Here is a 22022-nt window from a genome sequence, read left to right on the forward strand (position 1 = left end):
CTTTAATCTTTCTTGCACACATGTAGTTATATATATAAAATAGGAATCATTTATATAAGTGAGAATAATATACGATATTATATTGTTACATAAATAATAGAAAGTTTATATGTAATAAAAGAATATCAGATGAAACTTTGCTAAATCTCAAAAAGCATAAATGATTTGCCCTAAATCTTACATCAACCATTTGCTTTTGTTTAAATTTTAGAAACTATTATGATAACACAAGTTATATTGAAATATGTGTGCTTGTCACCAGAATTTCAAGTTCTAATCTTACATGTATATTTTTATTATGAGAATGTATTCCTTTTACCTTTTATCAATAGAGCAGGTTGGGAGTTGTATTTTAAGAAAAAAGAGAAGAAATTTTTTTATTTTTAATAAATATTGTCTAATTTTAAATATTTTTAAAATGAAATAATAAATTAGAATAATTTTAATGTATGCATATTTTATTTATTTTTATAAATATTGTATAAGTTTTTTAAAAATAAAATATTTACTATTTTTTCTCTTCTTCCTACTATTTGATATTCTTCAATACATATTTTTTCCTGTATTAACGACCATTAAACTACTAAATTGTCAATTTAGAAGTTAAACATTAAATATAAATTATACATTAAAAAACTTCGAATTATTAGATCTATAAATTCTGATGAAACCTCTTCCAATTTTGAACCTCTGTTTAATTAAATTATTTATTTCATGAAAATTTTGTCCTATATAACCAAATGAAAGATATATTTACAGCCATCCTTCTGCTTGAAGGATTTGACTGAATCCAAAATTTGAATCTATTAACATTTACTAAAATTAACTTCAATGTATTAGAAGTTTATTCGTTGAGAGTGTTTATTGTCATTTTAAAATATCAATTACTAGTATTATATCTTATTAAGAATTTTTTATTTAAATATTATTATTAATTTAACTAACTAATAAAATTAAATATATGATAATAAATATTTTAAAATTATAATAGACCCACCTTTATTTTTCTAATAATTATCTAATAGCAAACACACATACCTTGTCCCCATCAATGAGGAAAATGGGCCTAATCAGAGGTTGGCCCATTTAATAAACAATCCGAAAATTTGAAGAAAAAAAAAACCAATATTGACCAAAAGGGAAATTTTAGAAAAACTAAAACTGGATTAAAGTCATAACCTTTTAATATCCTCTTTAGTTTATTTCTAACTTCTTTCAATTTATTTTAATAAAATTTACAGTCAAACTTAATAAAATAAATGGTTCTTGGTTTGTTTAGTAAATTTTAGAGGTAATCTTGTGATATAAACTCTCATGATAAACTTGTTAAATACTGAATTAAATTTGTTGAGCATTCTTAGATAATAGCTTTCTTAATTTTGTAAAGTTATCTCTTTCTTCTGTAAATTCCAGTACAACTAAATTGAACAAAAAATTAAAAAAAAGAAAAATTAAGAATGAACAGTTTAGTAAATCCATATTCTTGTGATTTGTGTACCGAAATAGGTATTTCAAATCACCCAATGATGTTTGGTTCTACACAATATTTAATTTTTAATTACAGAAGTATCACTTTAGTTTTATTATACTTTTTATTTTTCAAATATTTGCAAATAATAATAATAATTTTTTGGGTTTCCTATAAATGTTTAAAAATAAAATTCAAACAAAAATAAGTTAATAATTTTATAATTAAAAGTAAAAAAGTTGTAATACTCAAGAAAAGCAATGCTAACATAACAGAAGCTTTGAGTTGAACATTTGAGACAGTAAAGTTGGTGAGATTTGTGAAAAGGAAAGATGAAGATGTAGATTCAATAGTTGGAGAGGCAAAAGATTCAACAGACTCCTTTAATGGCTTAAATTTAAGTGCAATTTTGTTTCTGTAATTTAAGTGTAATTTTGTTTCTTTTTTTTAATGAATCCAAATGACTAAAAGGAGTTTACCAAAAAATACTACGGAAAGGATGAATTCGCAATATTTATTATATTTCTCAATAGTATATGTAAATATTTATAAAATAAATTTCTTTACTTTTGTTCTTTTATTCAATATGTACAGAATAATGCAATTTAGTTTATTTAAGGTATAAAAAATCTATATGTTGTACAATATGTTTTATTTTTATTTAATTATTTCTATTAAATAAAATAAATTTATTATAAATAAAAGCAAAAATTAATTATGCAGTTAAATAATAATATTCATATAAAATTGTTAAAATTTTAAGAAAACTAAAGAATTTAAAGTCATAGTAATATGTATTTAAATGTTGACATTTTTAAATATTTTATAAATAGTAATAAATAAAAATCTTGTTTTTACTATAAATTTCAACTAATTTATAATAATTTATTTAAAAAATAATTAAACCTATAAACTTAAGAAACAGATATAAATTTAGTTTTTTCTAAAATAATACTTAACAAAATGATTTTTTCAATATAATGTTTTAGATATTAAATTATAATAATTTCATTCTTGTTTAGTTTTATATTTGTAATAAATTTTTTGTTATGAAAGGCTAAACACCTTATAAATATATTATGTTAAATGAAAATTAAATCATAATAATTTATTTAAAATGATAATTTTTTATATTTTATTTTAAAACATGTTTATAAACTAAATTTTATCCAAAAGAATAATAATTTTTAATTATATTAAATTTTTAACAATTATTTTTATTTGGTATTCATTTTTTTAAAAAAAAATTAGTAGTATGAAAAGCCATATACTTTATACATATTTTATAAGTAATAACTATAACATTTAATAATACTTTTATTATATATATGTAGACACTCAATACTAAAGTGTAGTTCATTTTAAATATATACATAGAGATGTTCAAAAGAACATGGAAATCCCAATCTTTTGCATATACTTAACCGTTATGGTTCTTTCTTCTCGTTAGGGAAAAGAAGACTTTTGGGTCGTCCCTCAAACATTCTTTGCTTGCTTTGTTTACCCTCATACATACATTTCAAATACCCTCTGAACTTCTTGCAACTATATCTAACTAAGTACAGATCCAACTCATATTCCATCATACCTTATAATCGCGATCTTAAACATACTCACCACAAAAGATCTTATTTACTCATCTTCTTCATCATGGGCCTCCTTGGAACAATGGCAAGACATTTGGACACAGTAATAGGGTAATTTAATTTCTCTATCATTATGCCAGTTCTTTTTATTAACAGAAATCTTAGCTAAAATTTCTTATAATTCTATTATTAAGATTTTAGATTAAGTAATGACACGTAGTATTTTTTTTTTTTTGCCCAACCTACGATCTTTTTAAGAGGTTATTTAATGTTAGAAAAAAAAAATAAATGTCATTGTTTAATTTGAAAACTTAATAATGAAAACATGAAAAAACTTAATCTAAGTTTTATTTTTCTCATTATGTTTCATACATGTACATTGTTTTCAGTCTGCTACTGCAATTGATAATTACAATAATCCCCCGTAATATTTTTTCATGAATTAATAATTTACAAATTGTATTTAGGGTTTGGGCTTTTAATTTTTGTTTCTTCTCGTCAGAACATATATCTAACATTATACCATTTTAATTTTTTTTGGTTTTGTGTATACCAGGCCTGGAGTAATGCTTCTTTATCCTTTGTAAGTATATATGGGCGAATCCCATATCATCAATTTTCACTTCCTAATTTCTGTGATTAATTCTTAAGTGAAATGAGAAGCAGCACAAACTGATCATAGGCATGCTCATACTCTGATGCATGAATTATGATATGATATGATATGAGTTACTAAATTCCTTGTGTTATGAGTAAATATAACAGATACGCATCAATGAGGGCAATTGAGACTCCTTCAACCTTAGATGATCAGCAGTGGCTAACATATTGGGTTTTGTACTCCTTCATCACCCTCTTTGAACTTTCATGTTTCAAGATTCTAGCATGGTACGTACATATTATAACAAATAAAATTTAAAGCATGTTTGATATAACTTAGGAGGAAACTTTAAAATTTGTCAAAAGTTTTACAATGAAGCTGGCAGAAATTTAAAAGAAAAATTGTCTAGAATAAGTTGAATCAAATATAATAGCGACTTAAAACTATTTGTGTGGCTAAACAATTAATTTATACATGTTTAGGTTTCCAATTTGGCCATACCTGAAGCTTGTGTTTTGCCTCTGGTTGGTATTGCCAATGTTCAATGGAGCTGCTTACATGTATGTGAAGTACGTGAGAGAATATGTCAAAAATATAGGAAACTACTATGGAAATTCTAAGTATCCTGAGGAGCAAAAGAAAGTTCTTGAGATGATGAGTTTGGATGCAAGGAATGCTGTTGAACGTTATATAGATACATATGGCTCTGATGCCTTTGAGAGAGTAATCAAAGCAGTATGTTACAGATAAACAACTCCAACTAGCTATAAATAATACTTAATTAACTTTTTATTTCTATGTTTTTAACATTTTTTTTTATATTTTACGTATATTCTTGAATTTGCAGGCTGATAAAGAAGCAAGGAAGCACTGAAGATTAATTTGACAAAATTGATACTTTCAGGATTTATATATATTGTAATCATTGCTGTGTATGAATGAGTGAGTCTCAGAATTACCGTTTGATTAAAATGACACCAATGTTGAGCTTTTGTTATATTTATATGGCTTCTCCATGGTATGAGAGAATTAAGGGCCTTTTATTGGGGGGATAGATTTAGTTATTTCATAAAACAATATTAGATTAGTTTTAATTCTTCAAAATGCTTTTACCGCAATTCCATCACAACAATTTATTCCACCAAAACTTAAATGCACAGGTCAAGAGCTTATTTTTCTCTTTCCCTCTCAGGTCATAACATTTATTATTTTTTTTTATTTCCCTTTTTATCTCTTACTAAGTATATACACTTAATAAATACATAAATATCATTTTCATACAGTTATTCAATTATGCGGAGCAACACTAACAACTACTTAGTATACATTTTATAAATATCTACTTATAAGAACACAACTTGTATAGGAATTTATAAATAAAATTATGTATGTTCATGTAAGTTCAGTTTGAATCATAATGGATCAATTTTAAAAATTAAATTTAAAATTCAATCGAATTTGATAAAATAATAATAATAATAATCCTTTTAGTTTTTAATTTAACCATCTTGCAATTTGTTTGGTTTTATTTTGGATTGAATCCATCTATCAGCATTATATTTTAAGTCGCTTGGGTCATGGCTTGGTTCATGAAGAGGCATAATAGTTGTGGAAGTTTGGGTGGTGCTTGGTAAGGCTGTGAGAGGAAGTTGGAGACGATGACTTTCAGGTAATGGAGGTTTGTGCGGTTCTGAAGCTTGCGGTGTTTCCAATCCTTGCTGGTGGTTGAGAGTTGAATTCCTCTCTCAATGTTGCCTTGAAAAGAATGTACAAGTGGAAGAGAGAATCAGGGAAGGAAAAAAGGGGTCTGAAGAGAGAGAAAGATAGTTGGTGAAGAAAATGACAAGTGATGCCATGTGCCACTTAATGTAACGTCAACAATTCTGTTAAAGGTTATTAAGATCTACCAGGAACTAAATTTACAGACATTTGTGGACAAACGTAGTTTAGTCAATAAGAATTCAGATCTAATCCTATTACTCATGTAAGAACTTAGTCGGGGTAATTTACAAATTACTGTAGTTTTTAATTTTTTTAAAAAAATGAAAAACTTTTAAAAGACTTTTCCCTGTTTGAAATTTTTTTTAAATAAGAGGGAGTTTAAAGATTTTTAAATGTTCTTCAAAACTCCTTTCGTTTGTAGTTTCTGAGTTTTCTCATTTTAAAAAGTTTTTAACGTCCACATAAAAGATAACTATGACTTTCTTTCCTCTTTTCTTTCATTCTGTTCGCTTTCTTCTTAAACCTTTTCCTTTTTTCTTTCTCTTCTAAACTCCAAACAAAGTTTAAAGCGAAATGGTTTCAAGTAGCATAACCCAAGAATAATCGAAGGTATCAGCGACCAACATCTTTGGCGATAAATTCTGAAACTCCAAAATATAGACCTACATTGTTAAGAGGCTAGAAGGAATTATATCAATTTTCCACCAGTTTTAGCAACCTGACAATAATTATACATGAACAAATTTGTCGTGCTCATGGGTGGATACATACACTATCCAGGCAAAAACTAACATCATAAAATGATGAGTTACACCTAAAATTTGTACATCCCTACCCCAGTCAGTAGTCACACCAATGGGAATGGCAGAATGGAGTTATCCTGATCTATGTTCAGAGGGGTTTCGGGTGTGCTTCGCTCCTGGACTACGTTTGATAGGACCCGAGATTACCAAGCCATTCAGATCAGAAGAATCAAAGCCAAGATAACTTCCCGGATTTAGATTCTGAGCCTCATTCTGACAACATTTACTTCTTGCACCCACTGGGGCATCAAGTTCAACTGCTCTTGTGTTTGGAAGCAAATTTGCACTACTTAAGTTTTTCTTCACTTCTAAATTAGGTAACTTATTAGGTTTTGCAGGATCAACAAGATTAGCTGCGGGTCTTCTCCTGGAATTTGAGCGTGGCTGATAGTCTTTGGCACTCGTATCATCTGGCTTCACCCTGGCAGAGACCTTAAATATGTTCCTACAACCACTATTTATGGCAGGGGGTGGTTTGGTAACGGCCGTAACTAAAGCATGTGGAGGCTGAGCAACTGATGTAGGGCAAAGCAGGGGGGTCTTCCTGGGACAGTGAGAAGTCAAAGAATTTGGAGGATACAAAACATCTGCAGAATGAATCACAGATGGGATGGTAAAATTATTTCTCAATGTATCTTGAGGGAAACTATTACTAGAAGTCCCTGGTAGCCTTTCATGTGTTGAGCCTAATAACCATGGGGGTAAACTTTTATAGGACCTCTTAAAACAAGATGTTTTGGCTTGTTCTTCAACTACTGAGTGCAAGAAAGGAAATCCAAACGCTGAATTCGTAACACGATGGTGCTTCGTCCAGTCATTCAGCTCACCATTGCTTAAAGTAGACTGACTGAAATTGCAAGGTGAAGGTAGTGCCTGAGCCTGAAAGCAGAGTCCCTCAGGTTTAGCTCCAGATATAAATTGCTCAGCCAAGTCATCGGATGCCCTATTATATATTTCACATGCAGTAGGTGTTTGGGTAAAAGGGTGCAAATTAGAACTAACGTTTCTGCTGACTCCAAGGCTTCCATTTTGAGATATATGATTACTTTGCAGGCTAAGAAATTCAGAGTTTGGACCTTTCATCAGTAAGATATTTTGTAATGCCTGATTCCCCTGAATTTTCACTGGTTGTAAAACATTCTCGGTTGTTATCTGTAATGGAGAACCAGATACCCAATCCTGCATAGAGCATCTTCCCAATAAAGTATTGTCTTTAGTAGCATCTACAGAATAATGCCTTCTTTTGGATTCCTCATCGGCCCAAAGAGCTCCACCCACAAATTGTTGCTTTTCTTTGCTGCTTCTACCAATTGGAACATCTTTACCCATCAACCTCATTGTGGGTTGGCTGGAACTTCGTGAAACAAGATCCGAACTTCCTTTTGGAGAAACCATTCCATATTCCTTGTGGTTTGGCACCTCGTCAAGTTGATTCTGTTTAACGAAAGGATTTCTCGTAAGGTTATACTCTGAATCAAGCGGCTGGACATAGTGATTGGAGCAATTATCAAAATTATGCTGGTAGATATCTGCTCTCTCCTTTCCATGAGATTCTCTAACACCTAAACTGCCTGGATAATGCGGAAATGGATTTAGCGGATCTTGAACTGTCTTCTGAACAATATGCCTCTTACCAATGCTCAAATATTCCTGGCTATTTTGTGAAACATTAGTCATAGATAAGCCACTTAAAGAACCTCTTAATGTACAAGATGTCTCTGGCTGGTTCATCCCGACTTTTCCACTTGAACTGAAGTTGATTAACTCACCATGAGAATTGAGTGGTAATCCGAAAAAGTTATGCTCCGTGCAGTTATTTCTTATACTTCCTTTACCCAAGCCAGGCAAGAGAAACGAATTATCAATCACGTCAGCAGAAAACATGCCAGACCACGATCTGCTACCCGAAGGTTGGCCATTATTATCACTTTCTCCATAAGTATGCAATGAAAATTCAGGTCTCCCATTCCTTTCGTTATAGGAAGCAGAATAAGAGGGTGAAGGCTCTAAATACGTCCTTGTTTTAGTATTTGCATGCACAGCGGCAGACTGAAAAGTTGGATCACCCAAATGATCAATTAACTTTCTAGTGTAACCAAAACCTTCAGATTCACACGCTTGTGTATTTATACCACAAGTCTGCCCGGATTGAAATGCTGAAAGAGATGTAGAAACGTCAGCATATGGCGAAGCATGCATTGTAGTTGTGCTGCCTCTATCAAACCGATGTAAATTATGATCACAGAACGCCTCCTTGGACAATGATTCAGACTTCTCTATTAATTGCTTTGATTTCTCTTGATTGGTACATGGCTTCAAGAAATTTTGTACAGAAACTTGTCCCAGAGTGTTAGAGAATTGTCTGCTTTCAATTATAGGACAAACCTCCTTTCTCTTATCTGTGTTAATGGCAATGTTTACGTCAATTATGTTTTCCTCTAAATTCGCAGTTCCTTCATCACTTGCAGAGGGCTGCTCCTTTCCAAATGAAGGAGCCAGCGCATCTGAGGATAACTTGAACACAGTTTCATCAAATGAGTGTCTATTTTGTTTAGCAAATACGAAATCCTTAGCGGAAAATCTCACACGTCTTTCTGATGATGGCACTTGAACATCACACTGGCTTTCTCTAGTCGCATCTCGAATGTTACTACCACTTGAAGTACTTCCAGAAATATGTTTGTGATTCATAAGAATGCCACGAATGGGAGACACTGCTTTTTGTTGCTTTCCAACCGAGTCCCAAATTTTTTCCTTCCTTTCTTCTGATAAGATCTTTAAATCCAATTTCTTTTCATGAGTAGAAGCATCAATGTCATCAAGTTTAATCTTTTTATTCCCAACAGTATCTAACTTTCTAGAATTATATACTGGCTTTTGCACCTTGCGTTTATAAGCACCTTCCTGAGACACAAAATTAACCAACTTGATTAAGCTTATTAATAAAAATAACACAAAAAAGTAACGTGAGAGTAAGCGCAGATTTCAACTGCTATATGCAATCAACGGAAAGAGGGGCGGGAGGGACTTCAGTAACTCAATGGAACCAAATTTTCGATTCAAAATGGTTTATTTCCTCCTTTCAAACGTTTTGTTTCTCTCTTTTCTTCTTTTCTTAAGCTTCTGCCATTTTCAAGCTGAGGAATTCCAGTTCTTAAAACTAGCAACATACCGTCCATGTATTCCATCAATAGTTGAAAATAAAAATAAAATGTGAAAAACATATATATAACTTTAAAAAATATTTAAGGAAAGTTTATTTTTCTAGTAATAAAATAAACAAAAAGCATTAAAAAAATTATTTTAAAAATTACCAAAAAGTAATTTTATTAATAAAATATTATTATTTTAACTAGTATTTGTAAATATTACATTACACTTAATATTGATTGAAGAATTTGAATGTTAATTTAAATAATTTAAAAACATAGTTTCTTTTAATCAGATAAATAAATAAAAAATAATAATTTTCTTTCATGTACAATTAATAAAATATGGATAGTTAAAATAAAAAAGGTATCACAACATAAAAATGAGACTATATATTAAGATCATCTTTAAGAATAAAAATTTAAGTTTATGATATAAGAGTAAAATAACACGGTATGTCTGACAAGAAAAAAATAAAGGGAAGCTCCTTGAGGCAGGCAACCGTTTTGTAGTGTTTTTTAAAAGACGAAAATATTATTTTAATTAAAACATGTTAAAAATTTATAGCAATTACATATTTATTTCAAAATAAAACGTTAAAAATATCATCTTAATACTATTTTCTAAAGTTTAAAATTAAAACTTCTTTGAAAATCAGAAAATCATAGTATAAAATAGCTTTTCTTAAGCTTAAATAATCGTAGCTTCAACATTTAAAATTTATCTGTTTCACATTAAATGAATGCAATTTTTAAAATTTATCTCGAACTCTATTGATGGACTTAAAAGTAACCTAATCTGATACAAACTGAAAATAAAAATGAAAATGTTTGTAACCTATTTAATAAAAATATTTATATATCTATTATTTAAAAATATAAAATATATTAAATACTTTATCCATTTAATAATTAAAAATATTTATAAAAAAATAGTAAGATTTAAAATTATATTTTTAAATCTCTTGTACTATGGTTACAAATAACCAGTGCAAGGGATGTGATAGGCGCAAATAAATTTTTCTTTTTTAGGGGTGATTTGAGAAAAATTAGAAGGGAATAGAGAAAGGGATAATTTTTTTGTTTCAAATTAAATAAATTACTAATATATTAAATTCATGTCAATTTATTATTTTTGTTTTTAAAAATTATTAAGTTAAAATACATTTATTCAAAATAAAAATTATTTTTCCTTCTCTCTTCAAAACTCCCTTCTCATGTAATTTCACAAGTAATCAGAACAAAACTATTGAAATTAGTCTGTTTAATATTTATTTTCAGAAGAGGTAAATATATTCATTATGGGCAAATATTTCTGGTTTTTTCTTTTTGATAGAGATAGGTAAAGAGTGTATAATCTATTTCTAACTACCACTACATGTGTGTGAGAAAAGACATGGGACGTCTTTGAATAATTCCCTGGCTATTTTTATTCACTTCCGCTTTATATAAATATTAGAAACAAATGATTAGTGGCAACACTTATAACAGCAGGCTACACACAAAATAAAAAAACTTACAACGGGCAGTGATCAATACCCTCGACCATGGCATGCTGATATTTATAAAGCAACACTAGTGATTATATATTACATTATTTTCCCTCTTTAAAAGAAACAGCCAATATTTTTAGCATAGTGTAACATGATTGATTGATGAGTTTAACTTGATGCATTTTTATTTCCAGACCAATGATGTAGAATCACACTGTTTAATGAATTTGATTATGTTGACAACTATAAAAATCATTAAATGATGTTATATCATACACAATATACAGACACAAGTTAGAGTTCAATTGTTGTGTACATTTTCACAGTAAAGCCTTTTCAATGAGTTCAAACATGAACCAATACAAAAGTTCTATTTCCTAACTAGTGATTATGAATTTCTGATATGATAAATGCTTTCAATAATTTGATTATTAAAAAATCATCGTGTAATATATTTTTCAGTGCATGAAAATTAAAACCATAATTATAAATATAAGAATACATATTTGTTCATAATTAAACTGCAATAGAACTACATATCTTATTTATACATATGTAACTGGCGCAATGTATTAGAACTTTGTTTCCAACTTTTTCATATTTATAACAGAAAAGAAAAAATAGAATTATTTTAACTAATATTGTAAAGTGTAAACTACATATCCCTAAAACTGCTTTAGTTAACAGAAGAAACTTTAACGAGCTTATTCAATTTACTATAATATTAATTTGAAAACGTCTAGTTGTAAATGAAATTAAGCTCATGCATGAAGTAATATATATATATATATATATATATATATATATATATATATATATATATATAATATTATATTATATTATAAATCAAATTCATATTTTTGCTTTTTAAATAAAATTTTAATTTTCTTAATTATTTTCATCAACACCTAAATTTCTCCAGTCAACTCTATGTATGATGGCATAGTGTAAATCCCTATTAAAATCATACTTCATAGATTAAGCAAATTTTAAAACATTTTTAAATTAAAAAATAAAGATATGTAACTTTTAAAATTTTGGTTTATATTTTTCCTTAACAATAAATCAATCTTTTAATAATTAAATCATTTTTATTAAATATTTTTAAATTTTATTTTTTAAAATCAACGTATTCGAACTAATTATATATATTATACTTTTCAGTTCAGTACCTTTTAAGTCCTAACGACAGCTTTTGCTACTTCGAATTTTTATTGCATTTTATGGTAAAATAACCCATATTTGTAGTAACTGAATAATCGTATTCTATCACAAAATATTCACTTTGACGAATCATAAAGGGAAAGTTTCTGTCTGAAAGAAATATTATACGAAGTTCTTTAATATACTGGTAAAAGGTACGTTTTATTTTAGAACAATACAGTCTTACCAATTGTTCAAATGATTATATTTATAGTAGTTACGCTAACACATTAAAAACACATATGTAGCAAAAATACAGTTATACATTTATGATAAAAATAATTTATATTTGTTAAAATTATGTAATTTTAACGACCATAAAAAGCATTATTAAATATACATTTTTATCAAGCACATTTTAGCTTTTAGAAATAAAATTCGAGATGAATGAATCCGTTGAAATGAGGAAAAGAAATAACCAATAGTTATAAAAATGAGATTTAAAATTAAAAAATTATAAGTAGAGCATCATTTCTGAGGTAAAAAATTGATTATTGCAATTCCTTACACAAGATATGAAGAAGATTGAGTAATAATAATAAATTTACAAAATCGGGCTAAAGCAAATGCATGAATATGTTTAAAATATATTTTAAATTCTCAAAAACTTCGGGGCTTCTATGCAGTGAACAATATATATGCACCTCCATAAAATAAGAATTACATGTTTTTCATCCCGTTCGAAATTCAATGACTTCCATATATAGAGTCTCGATACCAAAAAGTTCAGTAGTTCACTCTATTTTCATCAATAAAAACTCATTACTGGATGACTGGAATGTGAAGTATAACTAAATTAGTCTTGAAACTTCTAGATTTAAAGTAATACTACAGGCATCATTTCTTCTAACAGTAAGGCCAGTCGAGTCCAACTTTGGAATTTCATTGCATTAATGTGATCATCTGGTTTTTGGGTACATGTCTAGTCTAGGGAAAAAGTTAGCACCAACCAAATATCACCTTATATCAGCATTGTGTAACCTCCATGAATTGATATCAGCCCGAATTACCATGTACCGATATCACTTTCGGGCATATCTTTTTCCGTAGCATTATACACTCTCCGCCTAGGTTTGATCTGTAATCCACTCATTGATTTAATTTTATCTAAAAAACAAGGATTATTTACCTCATTTCATACACCACTTTTATACTCTTTTTTTCCTTCGAATAATTTATATTAGAATTTTTTTTTATTTTAAAAATGTTATATGAATAATGTAATAATAATAATATTGAATGACGGTATTAAAAGAAATACAACTAGAAAAAATGCGCTAACTACAAGCCACTTGGCTTGTGACTGAGACATAGATATAGACATTGAGCTATTCTCACCATAGACCATCGCACAACACCTTCGGTATAAAAATCAGACGAGACTCGCTTCCACGTTATCATCCACAACACCAAAATAATCATACATATGGGATATTAGGATGTAGAATAATAGATGGCCACCCACCCCAACGTTACTGCATAAAATTAACCGGATAACGCCCATACGATAAAGATCTACTACATTACTCCAAAACACTACAAATTTTCAAACGAGGTGTCCATCTCGCATTGCATAACAAAACATTCACTGAACCGCATCATTTCATAATTTCTGGTGTTCACTAACTGACCAAATAATCGCACTACCCATATCTTATCCAGCTGCAAGCTGTATCCAAACCTATGTCAGAAAAACTAGCCATCATCACAGAAGAGAAAATACATTTATCTAGCTATCTACCCGTGGCCCATATGATAATTACCCCAAAATTATTAGCTAATAGTGACGAGGCAGAGAAAACCCCTCATCATTAGGCTCTCAGGTCTTCTACCTAGTAACCCATGGGTGGCCCCTTCTAGCTAGGATAACTTGTACCAACTAAACAGCTCACAGATGGATCAACATTCTTGCAGCGCATGTCGCACCCACGAATAGGCCCTCATCTTCAATATTTATAACGCTCTTTTCCACGAATTTCACATAAGCACGTAACTAGAAACCCCTCAGTCTCTACCACAAATCACGAACGTGACGCTGTCTCTCAAAACCAGCTATTTCGGCATCAATTTTATTCCGAAAAAGCAACATATAGAGTTCGCAAACCTATTATCGCATGGCTTAATCAACACAGAAACTACAGTATTGAGTTATATTTTATGCTTAAATGCAAATTAGCTGCAAAGTACGGGAACTAGCATGCGTACATGAAAGATTAACCTATATTTTATGGCATGAAACCACACATAACATGAAGACATGCAGAAAAACATACCTTCTTTGCAGTGAACTCGTTGTTTAACAATTTTTTCTTCTGTGCCTTCTTCTTTTTATTCATCTTCTTACTCTCGTTGTTCAGAGGCAAAATACGTGGTTTTTCCACCTTGCTTTTTTTCTTCGTAAACTTCGTCTTTTTCTTTTTTGACACGTTTTTGTTTGAACTCTTTCTCGTGCAATTGATTGTGGCACCATAGAAACCAGTTTTCACGAATTGTTCTCTGTTCGCTTCATGTTCGTCTTCTTCCTCAGCCTCCGCCACGAAATCGCCGTTGCCGGTGGCGTCGATTTGCGGCGCAACGGTGAGAATCTCCGCAATCGAGCGTTTCTTCGGTGCTTTGGGCTTGGGATTCAAACCCAGCCTCCTCATCTGCCACCGCTCATCCTTCATTGCCTTCGCAAGGCAACCATCGATATGCGCATTCACCGCCGTCACGGTTGCGGCGTTGAAAACCCTACAAACAGGACAAACCATCTCCAATTTCTCCTCTTCCTCCGCAGAATTCGAGTTTCCTTCATCAGATTTTGCCGATTCACGCGAAATTCCGTTGGATCTCAGCGCTTCAAGTCGCCGCGAGAGCCACTGGAACTTCGTGACCGTAATCGAAACCTCGTCGGCGTCGAACGGCCAGACTTTCAACACCGTCTCGATCTCCGGAGGCGGCTCCTCCTCTTCTTCATCCTCCTTCAGGTCGAAAATCTCCGCTATGGACCGCTTCTTCGGCGCCTTCGACTTCGATCTCCTCATCTGCCGCCGCTCCTCCCTCATCGTCTCCGCGAGACAACCATCGATGTGAGCGTTCACCGCCGTCAGCGTCGCCGCGTTGAAGTCGCGGCACACCGGACAAACCATCTCCATCTTCTCTTCCTCCTCCTTTTCCGACGCACCGACCCCGGCAAAAGAGTTATCCTCGTCGACCGATTTGCTTCGAGAAACCACCTCCTCATGGCGACTCTCCGTTCCTTCCTCTCCGCCAGCTCCGTCGAGGTTGGATCTCAGTCCGGCGACCTGGTCGGAGCAGCAGCGAGACTTGGGAACAGTCATCGGAGGCAGCCAAGACTCGATGTCCTCCTGGCTAACCTCGGCGGCGGCGAATGGCCAGCATTTGAAAACGTCGACGGACCTCATCTTGGAAGTGTAGTCCCTGCCACACCGAATCAGAACCGCAGAAAGAAAGAGACACAATTAGTTACAGTGACAGTGATAACAATGGAAACAAATTAAAACCAACAAAAAAAATAAAAAATATATATGTCCATAGATAAATAACTATGTGCCTTATGGAGAATCCGTGGAACGTAAGTGGCATGATTGGTGACAGAGGAAGATGAAGATTATGAAGAAGATGAAGAAGAGAGAGAATGGCGATAACAGTATTAGAGAGTATGTTTCCCGCTCAAGAGGGAGGGTGTGTTGTGAGTGTGATTTTCCGTAGCATTTTACTTTTATGTTCATCTTAATTTATGACCGAAAAGGACATATGAGAGAGTGGCAAGTGCGACCCCAGCCTCAAAAAGCGACTTACTCTCGCCACTCACGCTCCACACACATGCATCCCAACACATCACCATTTCACCGTTTATATTTCTAAATATTTCCTTTTAAACTATTTTAAGATCTATTATTATGTTATTTCTTATATCTCTTTCATTTAATTAAATTTAATATAATAAATTATTTATCATTAATAATTAAATCACTTAAAAGTAAAACAACTCACAAATTACTTTATATTTTTTTATTTTCTCTACTTTTCATTTGTTTTATCCAAAATGTACGAGTATTATTCGTGTGAATGATCGTCTAATTTATCATCTGAAATTAAATTTTCATTTTTCTAAGGTTATTTTTGGGAGCGAAAGAGAGGAGAGAGGAGGGAAAGGAAAGGGATTACTCTTGTTTGAGAGTTACTAAATTAGGAGGAGAAGGTTTTGAGAGTATTTCAAAACTCTTCAAAAGCTTATTTTCTGAGTTCCTCTATTTTAAAATTTTCTCTCTCTTACTCTTTCATATTATTTTATAAATAGGATTTTTTAATTTTTTTTAAATGTTAATTTTTCAAGTGATAATTTGTTTAAAATAATTTAAAAAATAAAAATATTAATTTTAAAATTATTTATATAATTATATAATTAAATCCCCTGTCACTCTCCCTTCTCAATATTAAGCATTCAAACAAAAGAAGGGTTTAACCTCCTTCTCCCTTCAAACTCTTCTCTTTCCTCTCCCTCCAAACTCTCAAACAAAACTTAAGGCGTTAGAGAGTAAAATGAATTTTTAATTTTTAATTAAAATTGATACTTGAATTGTCTCAAAATTAAATTCATAATGAATTATAATTATATTTCTTCACTTTTTTTTTGCTTTAAATAATAATCATTTTAATAGAAATGAGAGAAAAAATTTCATAATGATATCAAACTTTCGCATAACTAGAGATACAAACTTTAACAATATAAAATTACGCGTACTTATTCGACAAAACTATAAAATAATATTAGGTTAATACTATTTGATATATAATATATTACTTTTAGCTCTTCACACTTTTTTATATCCAAAAATATAAGGAAAAAGTACATGTTAAAATGCGTGTCTTTCTTACTTTACAATATACAAAAAGTAGTCTCATGTTTTGTTCAATTTTTTTAATCAAACAAATGTGAGGAGCAATGTGTGTAGCTAAATAATTTAATTAAATAGTTATTTTATAAATTTTTATGACAAAAAAGTGAAGTGGAGCTCTTTTTTATTGCAATGACATTATTTACTATATTTAGGTCTATTTCCATTTGATTTTTCTTGTAGAGTTGAGCCCTGATGTGTATGAAGGTTAAAGAAATTTAATGTTCATAAAAAATTATTAAGTAGAATAAATTAAGACTTACTCTTAAAAAAAAATATTTATCTCTTATTTTATATTTTTGACAACTTTAGTGATGGTTTTAGGCTTATTAACCTTACTTTTTAATGTGATTATAAAAGACAAAAGAAATTAAAGCATATAAAATTATAAGAGTAAATTATTTATTTTAAAAATCGTAGACTTAGTAGTTTATTGTCAATATATCAAATTTATAAAAAATGTTACAGTGGCACGCATGGTTTCATAGAAACAAGGTGTTCTTATTTTGATTAAAGGAAGTAGATGAATGAAAATTCTGAATTTGTCAATTTCTTAGTTTTCTGGATTACAAAAGCCATTAGCTATGCATGCTGCATGCTCCATAACAGTGGATTTCTAAATAGAGAAGTAATACGATGATCAATCCCAACTCACTTGTAGGACATATGCTAGGTGAGTAACCAAACAATATTTGTAAATTTGAAAAAATTTGTATATATATTTTTTATTTTTTAAAATTAATAATTATAATTCTTTTAATATCTTAAAAATTAAAAAAAATATTTATTTTTTAAATAAATTATTAACTCTATTAAATTGTTTTACGTGTGTAAATATAAAAAGAAAATATTGTTTTCACACTAGTATAAATTTAAAAAAATTTATATTAAATTTTAATCTTTCATTTAACTTATATTTAATAGTCAATAAATTAATAAATTATAATTCGTTTGATATAAGTTAAATAAAAAATTCAGATATTAAAATTATATTAGTGTAAAAAAATTACGTTCTAATATAAAATATTTTATAAAATTAAAATTTCTATTAAACTTAATAAAAATTAAACCTTTAGTTTAATAATTGTAGGTCATTCATATATTAAAAAATTGCAGAAATCGTGGTCCGTTGGGCAACTCATTTATCTCTGTTTGAACTATCGAGATCAGTATGTCATGGATACTTTAATTTGTAAGGGCTGTGTCATTTATTCTTGTTAATAAAAATAGTAATATCACGTGCACACATTTCAACAAGTCATTATATATGTCATTGTTAAGCATAGCATATTAAAGGAAAAAAAATAACTAATTAATATTTTAAGAATACTGATTAAGATATAAAAATAAAGTCTTTTTATAAAAAAAAATATATTGTTAACTTATTATTATATTTAAAACAATTTTTCATGATTTTTAATATTATATTTAGTAATTTGTATTCGTAGAATATAATGAAATGACAAAATAAAGAAAGTGTATAAAGCATCTGGGCAAAAGCTCGAGCCTTGAAGAGCACATACATTTAAGAAAAAAAAAAAACCTTTATTGAATTTTATTTTATTTTTTTTGCACATTATATATTGCTTAATAGTAATATTTTATCTTGATCTCATTGACAATAAATGATTTTATTTTTATAAATAATATTTTAAAATGAATTCAGTTATTTGCAAGTAAAAACATCAATAAAAATAAAAATATTTTAGTGTTATATAATATATATAAATATTATATATTTAAATGCGCGATTCAAATTGAATCCAAATTAAAGTGGATAAGAAATAAAAAAAATATTATATATGAATTTTTATTCATTTTAAAATGATTTAAAATAAAAATTAGGAAACTTTTAAAAAAATAGTTCAGACTTTTTCTTTTGCTGGTTTTCTTAGTTGTTACAATTTTTGCCCAACTAATAGAACAGATCAATTTAGTCTAATTTTATAACTATTTTCATGAGAGGATAAAACCTTATTTTCTTTTATTATTCTTTTACTTTTCTTATCTTATCAACAGTAACTACTATATATATATATATATATATATATATATAAGGGTGTAGAGCTTATAGATATGACCATCTAATTGTACACATATTCTCAGCACTTGCGAAACTCTTATTCTAACTTAAATATTAGAAAATATTTACAAAATTTCATCATTCACAACTATTTATTCAAAAATTCGTTGCTAATTTTATTTAATTTTGGATTCATACTTTAATTTCATTAATATATACTTAGCCAACCGTATTGCTCACACTTCGATTGTTAGATATTCAAACAGTGACAATACCATTTTAATATCTTTCATCTTCTTTGTCTCTTTTTCTATAATATTATATTAAAAAGAAATTATCTCTGGATGTGAAAACCACTTGGAAAATCTACTAAATATTTTCTGAAAAGATATTATTATATCTAACGCATTCAAGTTCTATAGACCATGCCAAGGGAACTATAATTGTGAAATCGACCCTTGGATGAACATTTGCAGCTAGAATTGATAACGAAGGTCCCACATGAGATGCTCCAAGGAAAAGGGGATTGAGACGAGATTGGGGGAAATCGAGGACATTATCACCTGCTTAAATGGAAGAAGATCACATATGTCTTTTGATGCTGTAACTTTTATGGATGCTGATGCATCAGTTCATGTAAAGGGTGACATTTTAGTATATATGGTGACCAAGGAGATGATATTTTAGATTTACGTTAGTGTGAAAAAATCGTGCCTATATATTAATTATATTTAATGATTTAAACTTAATTATACTTAATACATTAAAAGACTTTGGATCTTCTGCATATTATGTGCTTAGTGTGTGCTCTTGATATATAAAGTGTTTTGCTAGATTCTAAGGATGCGTGTAAAAACATAATTTAATTAAGTATTTATTTAATAATTTTTTACATGAAAACTTATGTCATATATTTAACTAAATTTCTTTAGAATAGGTTTAAAAAATTCTATTAATAATATATTGAAAAGTTATAAAAATTATATATTATTAACGCATTTAAATAACGGTCTAACACTTCTGCAAAAAGACTTTGACACTACGAAAAATCTGGCAAATGTCGTCGATGCAATTAGGATATGTCAAAGTCTTCGTTCGTATTGCATAAATGTGGTTTCATTATAAAATTAAAAAATATTAAAAACTCACCGCGTGGATCAATTGAGGTTGTTTCAGATTAACAAGTAGTTTTAAAATAGAATTATAAAAAATAAAATAAAAAATATTGCAATTAAAAATCTTGATTTACACTTGAAGATCAGCTTCCTTTCTTTTCGTTGCATGTCTTATGCAGGTGTTAAAGAATTTGCCATTGTTAACCCTACCACGAGTACGATGAAAGTAACTCGTGCATGTATAAATTACTCATATTTGAATTCATAAAGGAATAATATCATGATTATATAATACGTGTAAAATTTTGCTTTCAGTAAATTCAAGAACGCACTGCAAAAAATTATTATATAATTAGCTTCTAATAATATACATATTTTTAATAAAAATTGAATTATTAATATAAATACTTTGAATTTTTACTAACAATATAATAATATATCATACAAAAGAATAATTTAACTGTGCTAATAGTTTTAAATCAGTAATTAATAAAAATCAAAATAAACTTGAACTCATTCCAAAAAACAAACTTGAAAATTGATAAAGAGTGTTCATAATAATTATATTTTGTCCATTCACAACATATCAACAATTACTTAGCACTGAAAATGAAAAGTCACCCAGAAGAAGCTGATAGGGAGGAATAACTTTAGGTTGCCACAACAACACTCTCAAGTTATTGAATTCATCTGGTCCTATGTACACATGCCGTAGTACGTGACTACTTACCTGTGCAAAACAATGTGGGGAAAGTTGGGGTTTTTGAAGTAACCATTATTATTACAATGCTCATATTTCAAATATTCCAGCTGGGTAGTACAATGCAACAGCCTTCACTAGCTGATGAGTAATTATATTCAAACATGGACCACATAGATCATATAGACAGGGGTCACACTGTGATGTGCTGCATTAATCGTCCATGACATGGCAGTACACAACAACTATGTTGAAGTCATCAAGGGTAAATAAAGAGGAGAGGGGGCAAGAAATATTAATGTTTAGTTAAACTAATGGAGGAAAATTCAATGGAGAGTTTTTTTAAAATAAAATTATTTTTAGGTGATGATGTAATCAATGTTTTACAAAAACAATATAATTTATATTTAATTTCCTAACTATTAATTATATGTATATCTAAGTATACTGTTGTGTAAAAAATTTAATGTTTAAATTTGCATGTCTGTTAATTATTCTATGTATTATTGATCTTCTTAATTCAATGGCAAATATTTATTTTTATATACAATATTATCTTTTATACCAAAGATATATATATTAGTTCCTAGCTCATATGTGCTAGCTAGAATTTTTTTTAATCAAAATAATAATTAACGAAATAGAAGAAATATTCAAATCCATATTTAAAGTCCAGACTAATTACGAATTGTAAAGACAAATAAAAAGTTCCTCAAATCATTCAAAGAAAAGCCTATATATATATATATATATATAACACCTTCAAAAATAACATTTTAAAATCTAACATTATTTTAAAATCTCTTATAACCTGAAAAATGAGAGTCGATATCAAGAAGAATAGCTATCAGAAAATCCATATATGCCGTATTTTCTTTTAAGTTTAATATATACGATTACTTTTTGTATATCTTTTGAAGTATGGACAATATCTATCAGTAACAAGTTATAATCTGGCACCTTACATGGTTGTCTCAACCCTCAAAGAACTAAGTGAACGGTGAATGTACACAGATTATTTCATTACAAAAGCCAACAAAAATAACAAAGTTTATGTATGAAATGATTCAAAAAAGAAAAAACAGAAAAGACATTTGAAACAAAACAAAATACATGAATGCGAGGACTTTGATTTTGATCAGTAGTTTTTTAATTCTTGGCCCCAATGAAATGGGCACTCTCTTGTTTGTTTGTGAATAATAAACTTCAAGTCGTTTTCAACCTTTTTTCTATGCCTTCGAGTATACAAACATCAGAG

The 22022-nt window shown here is 29.3% G+C and overlaps 2 protein-coding genes across 2 annotated transcripts; one reads left to right on the forward strand and one right to left on the reverse strand.

Annotated features, from left to right (window-relative positions):
- The first annotated feature begins 3062 nt into the window (after positions 1-3062).
- LOC113856392 (HVA22-like protein f) lies at positions 3063-4636 on the forward strand. The gene is made up of 5 exons (XM_027488189.1): positions 3063-3165; positions 3611-3637; positions 3820-3942; positions 4138-4390; positions 4503-4636. Exons 1-5 carry the CDS (start codon positions 3119-3121, stop codon positions 4527-4529), a joined length of 477 nt encoding a protein of 158 aa, XP_027343990.1. The 5' UTR covers positions 3063-3118; the 3' UTR covers positions 4530-4636.
- Positions 4637-13513: 8877 nt separating this feature from the next.
- LOC113856631 lies at positions 13514-15718 on the reverse strand. Its single transcript, XM_027488548.1, has 2 exons — positions 15579-15718; positions 13514-15445 (listed from the first exon to the last, which is right to left on the reverse strand). The coding sequence occupies exons 1-2, from the start codon at positions 15608-15610 to the stop codon at positions 14251-14253; spliced, it is 1227 nt and encodes a 408-aa protein (XP_027344349.1). The 5' UTR covers positions 15611-15718; the 3' UTR covers positions 13514-14250.
- Positions 15719-22022: the final 6304 nt, after the last annotated feature.

The sequence above is a fragment of the Abrus precatorius genome, unplaced genomic scaffold, assembly GCF_003935025.1.
Source record: "Abrus precatorius isolate BTA unplaced genomic scaffold, Abrus_2018 Scaffold11, whole genome shotgun sequence".
NCBI classification, from domain to species: domain Eukaryota; kingdom Viridiplantae; phylum Streptophyta; class Magnoliopsida; order Fabales; family Fabaceae; genus Abrus; species Abrus precatorius.

What these genes read in the sequence shown, in the direction of transcription:
- LOC113856631 (XM_027488548.1), bottom strand. Translation starts at nt 15,610, where the DNA reads ATGCCACTTACGTTCCACGGATTCTCCATAAG. An exon ending in TTCCACGGATTCTCCATAAG is followed by an intron (nt 15,446 to 15,578) that starts GCACATAGTTAT and finishes TCGGTGTGGCAG; the next exon opens with GGACTACACTTCCAAGATGA.
- LOC113856392 (XM_027488189.1), top strand. Translation starts at nt 3,119, where the DNA reads ATGGGCCTCCTTGGAACAATGGCAAGACATTTGGACACAGTAATAGG. An exon ending in CATTTGGACACAGTAATAGG is followed by an intron (nt 3,166 to 3,610) that starts GTAATTTAATTT and finishes TGTGTATACCAG; the next exon opens with GCCTGGAGTAATGCTTCTTT. An exon ending in TGTTTCAAGATTCTAGCATG is followed by an intron (nt 3,943 to 4,137) that starts GTACGTACATAT and finishes ATACATGTTTAG; the next exon opens with GTTTCCAATTTGGCCATACC.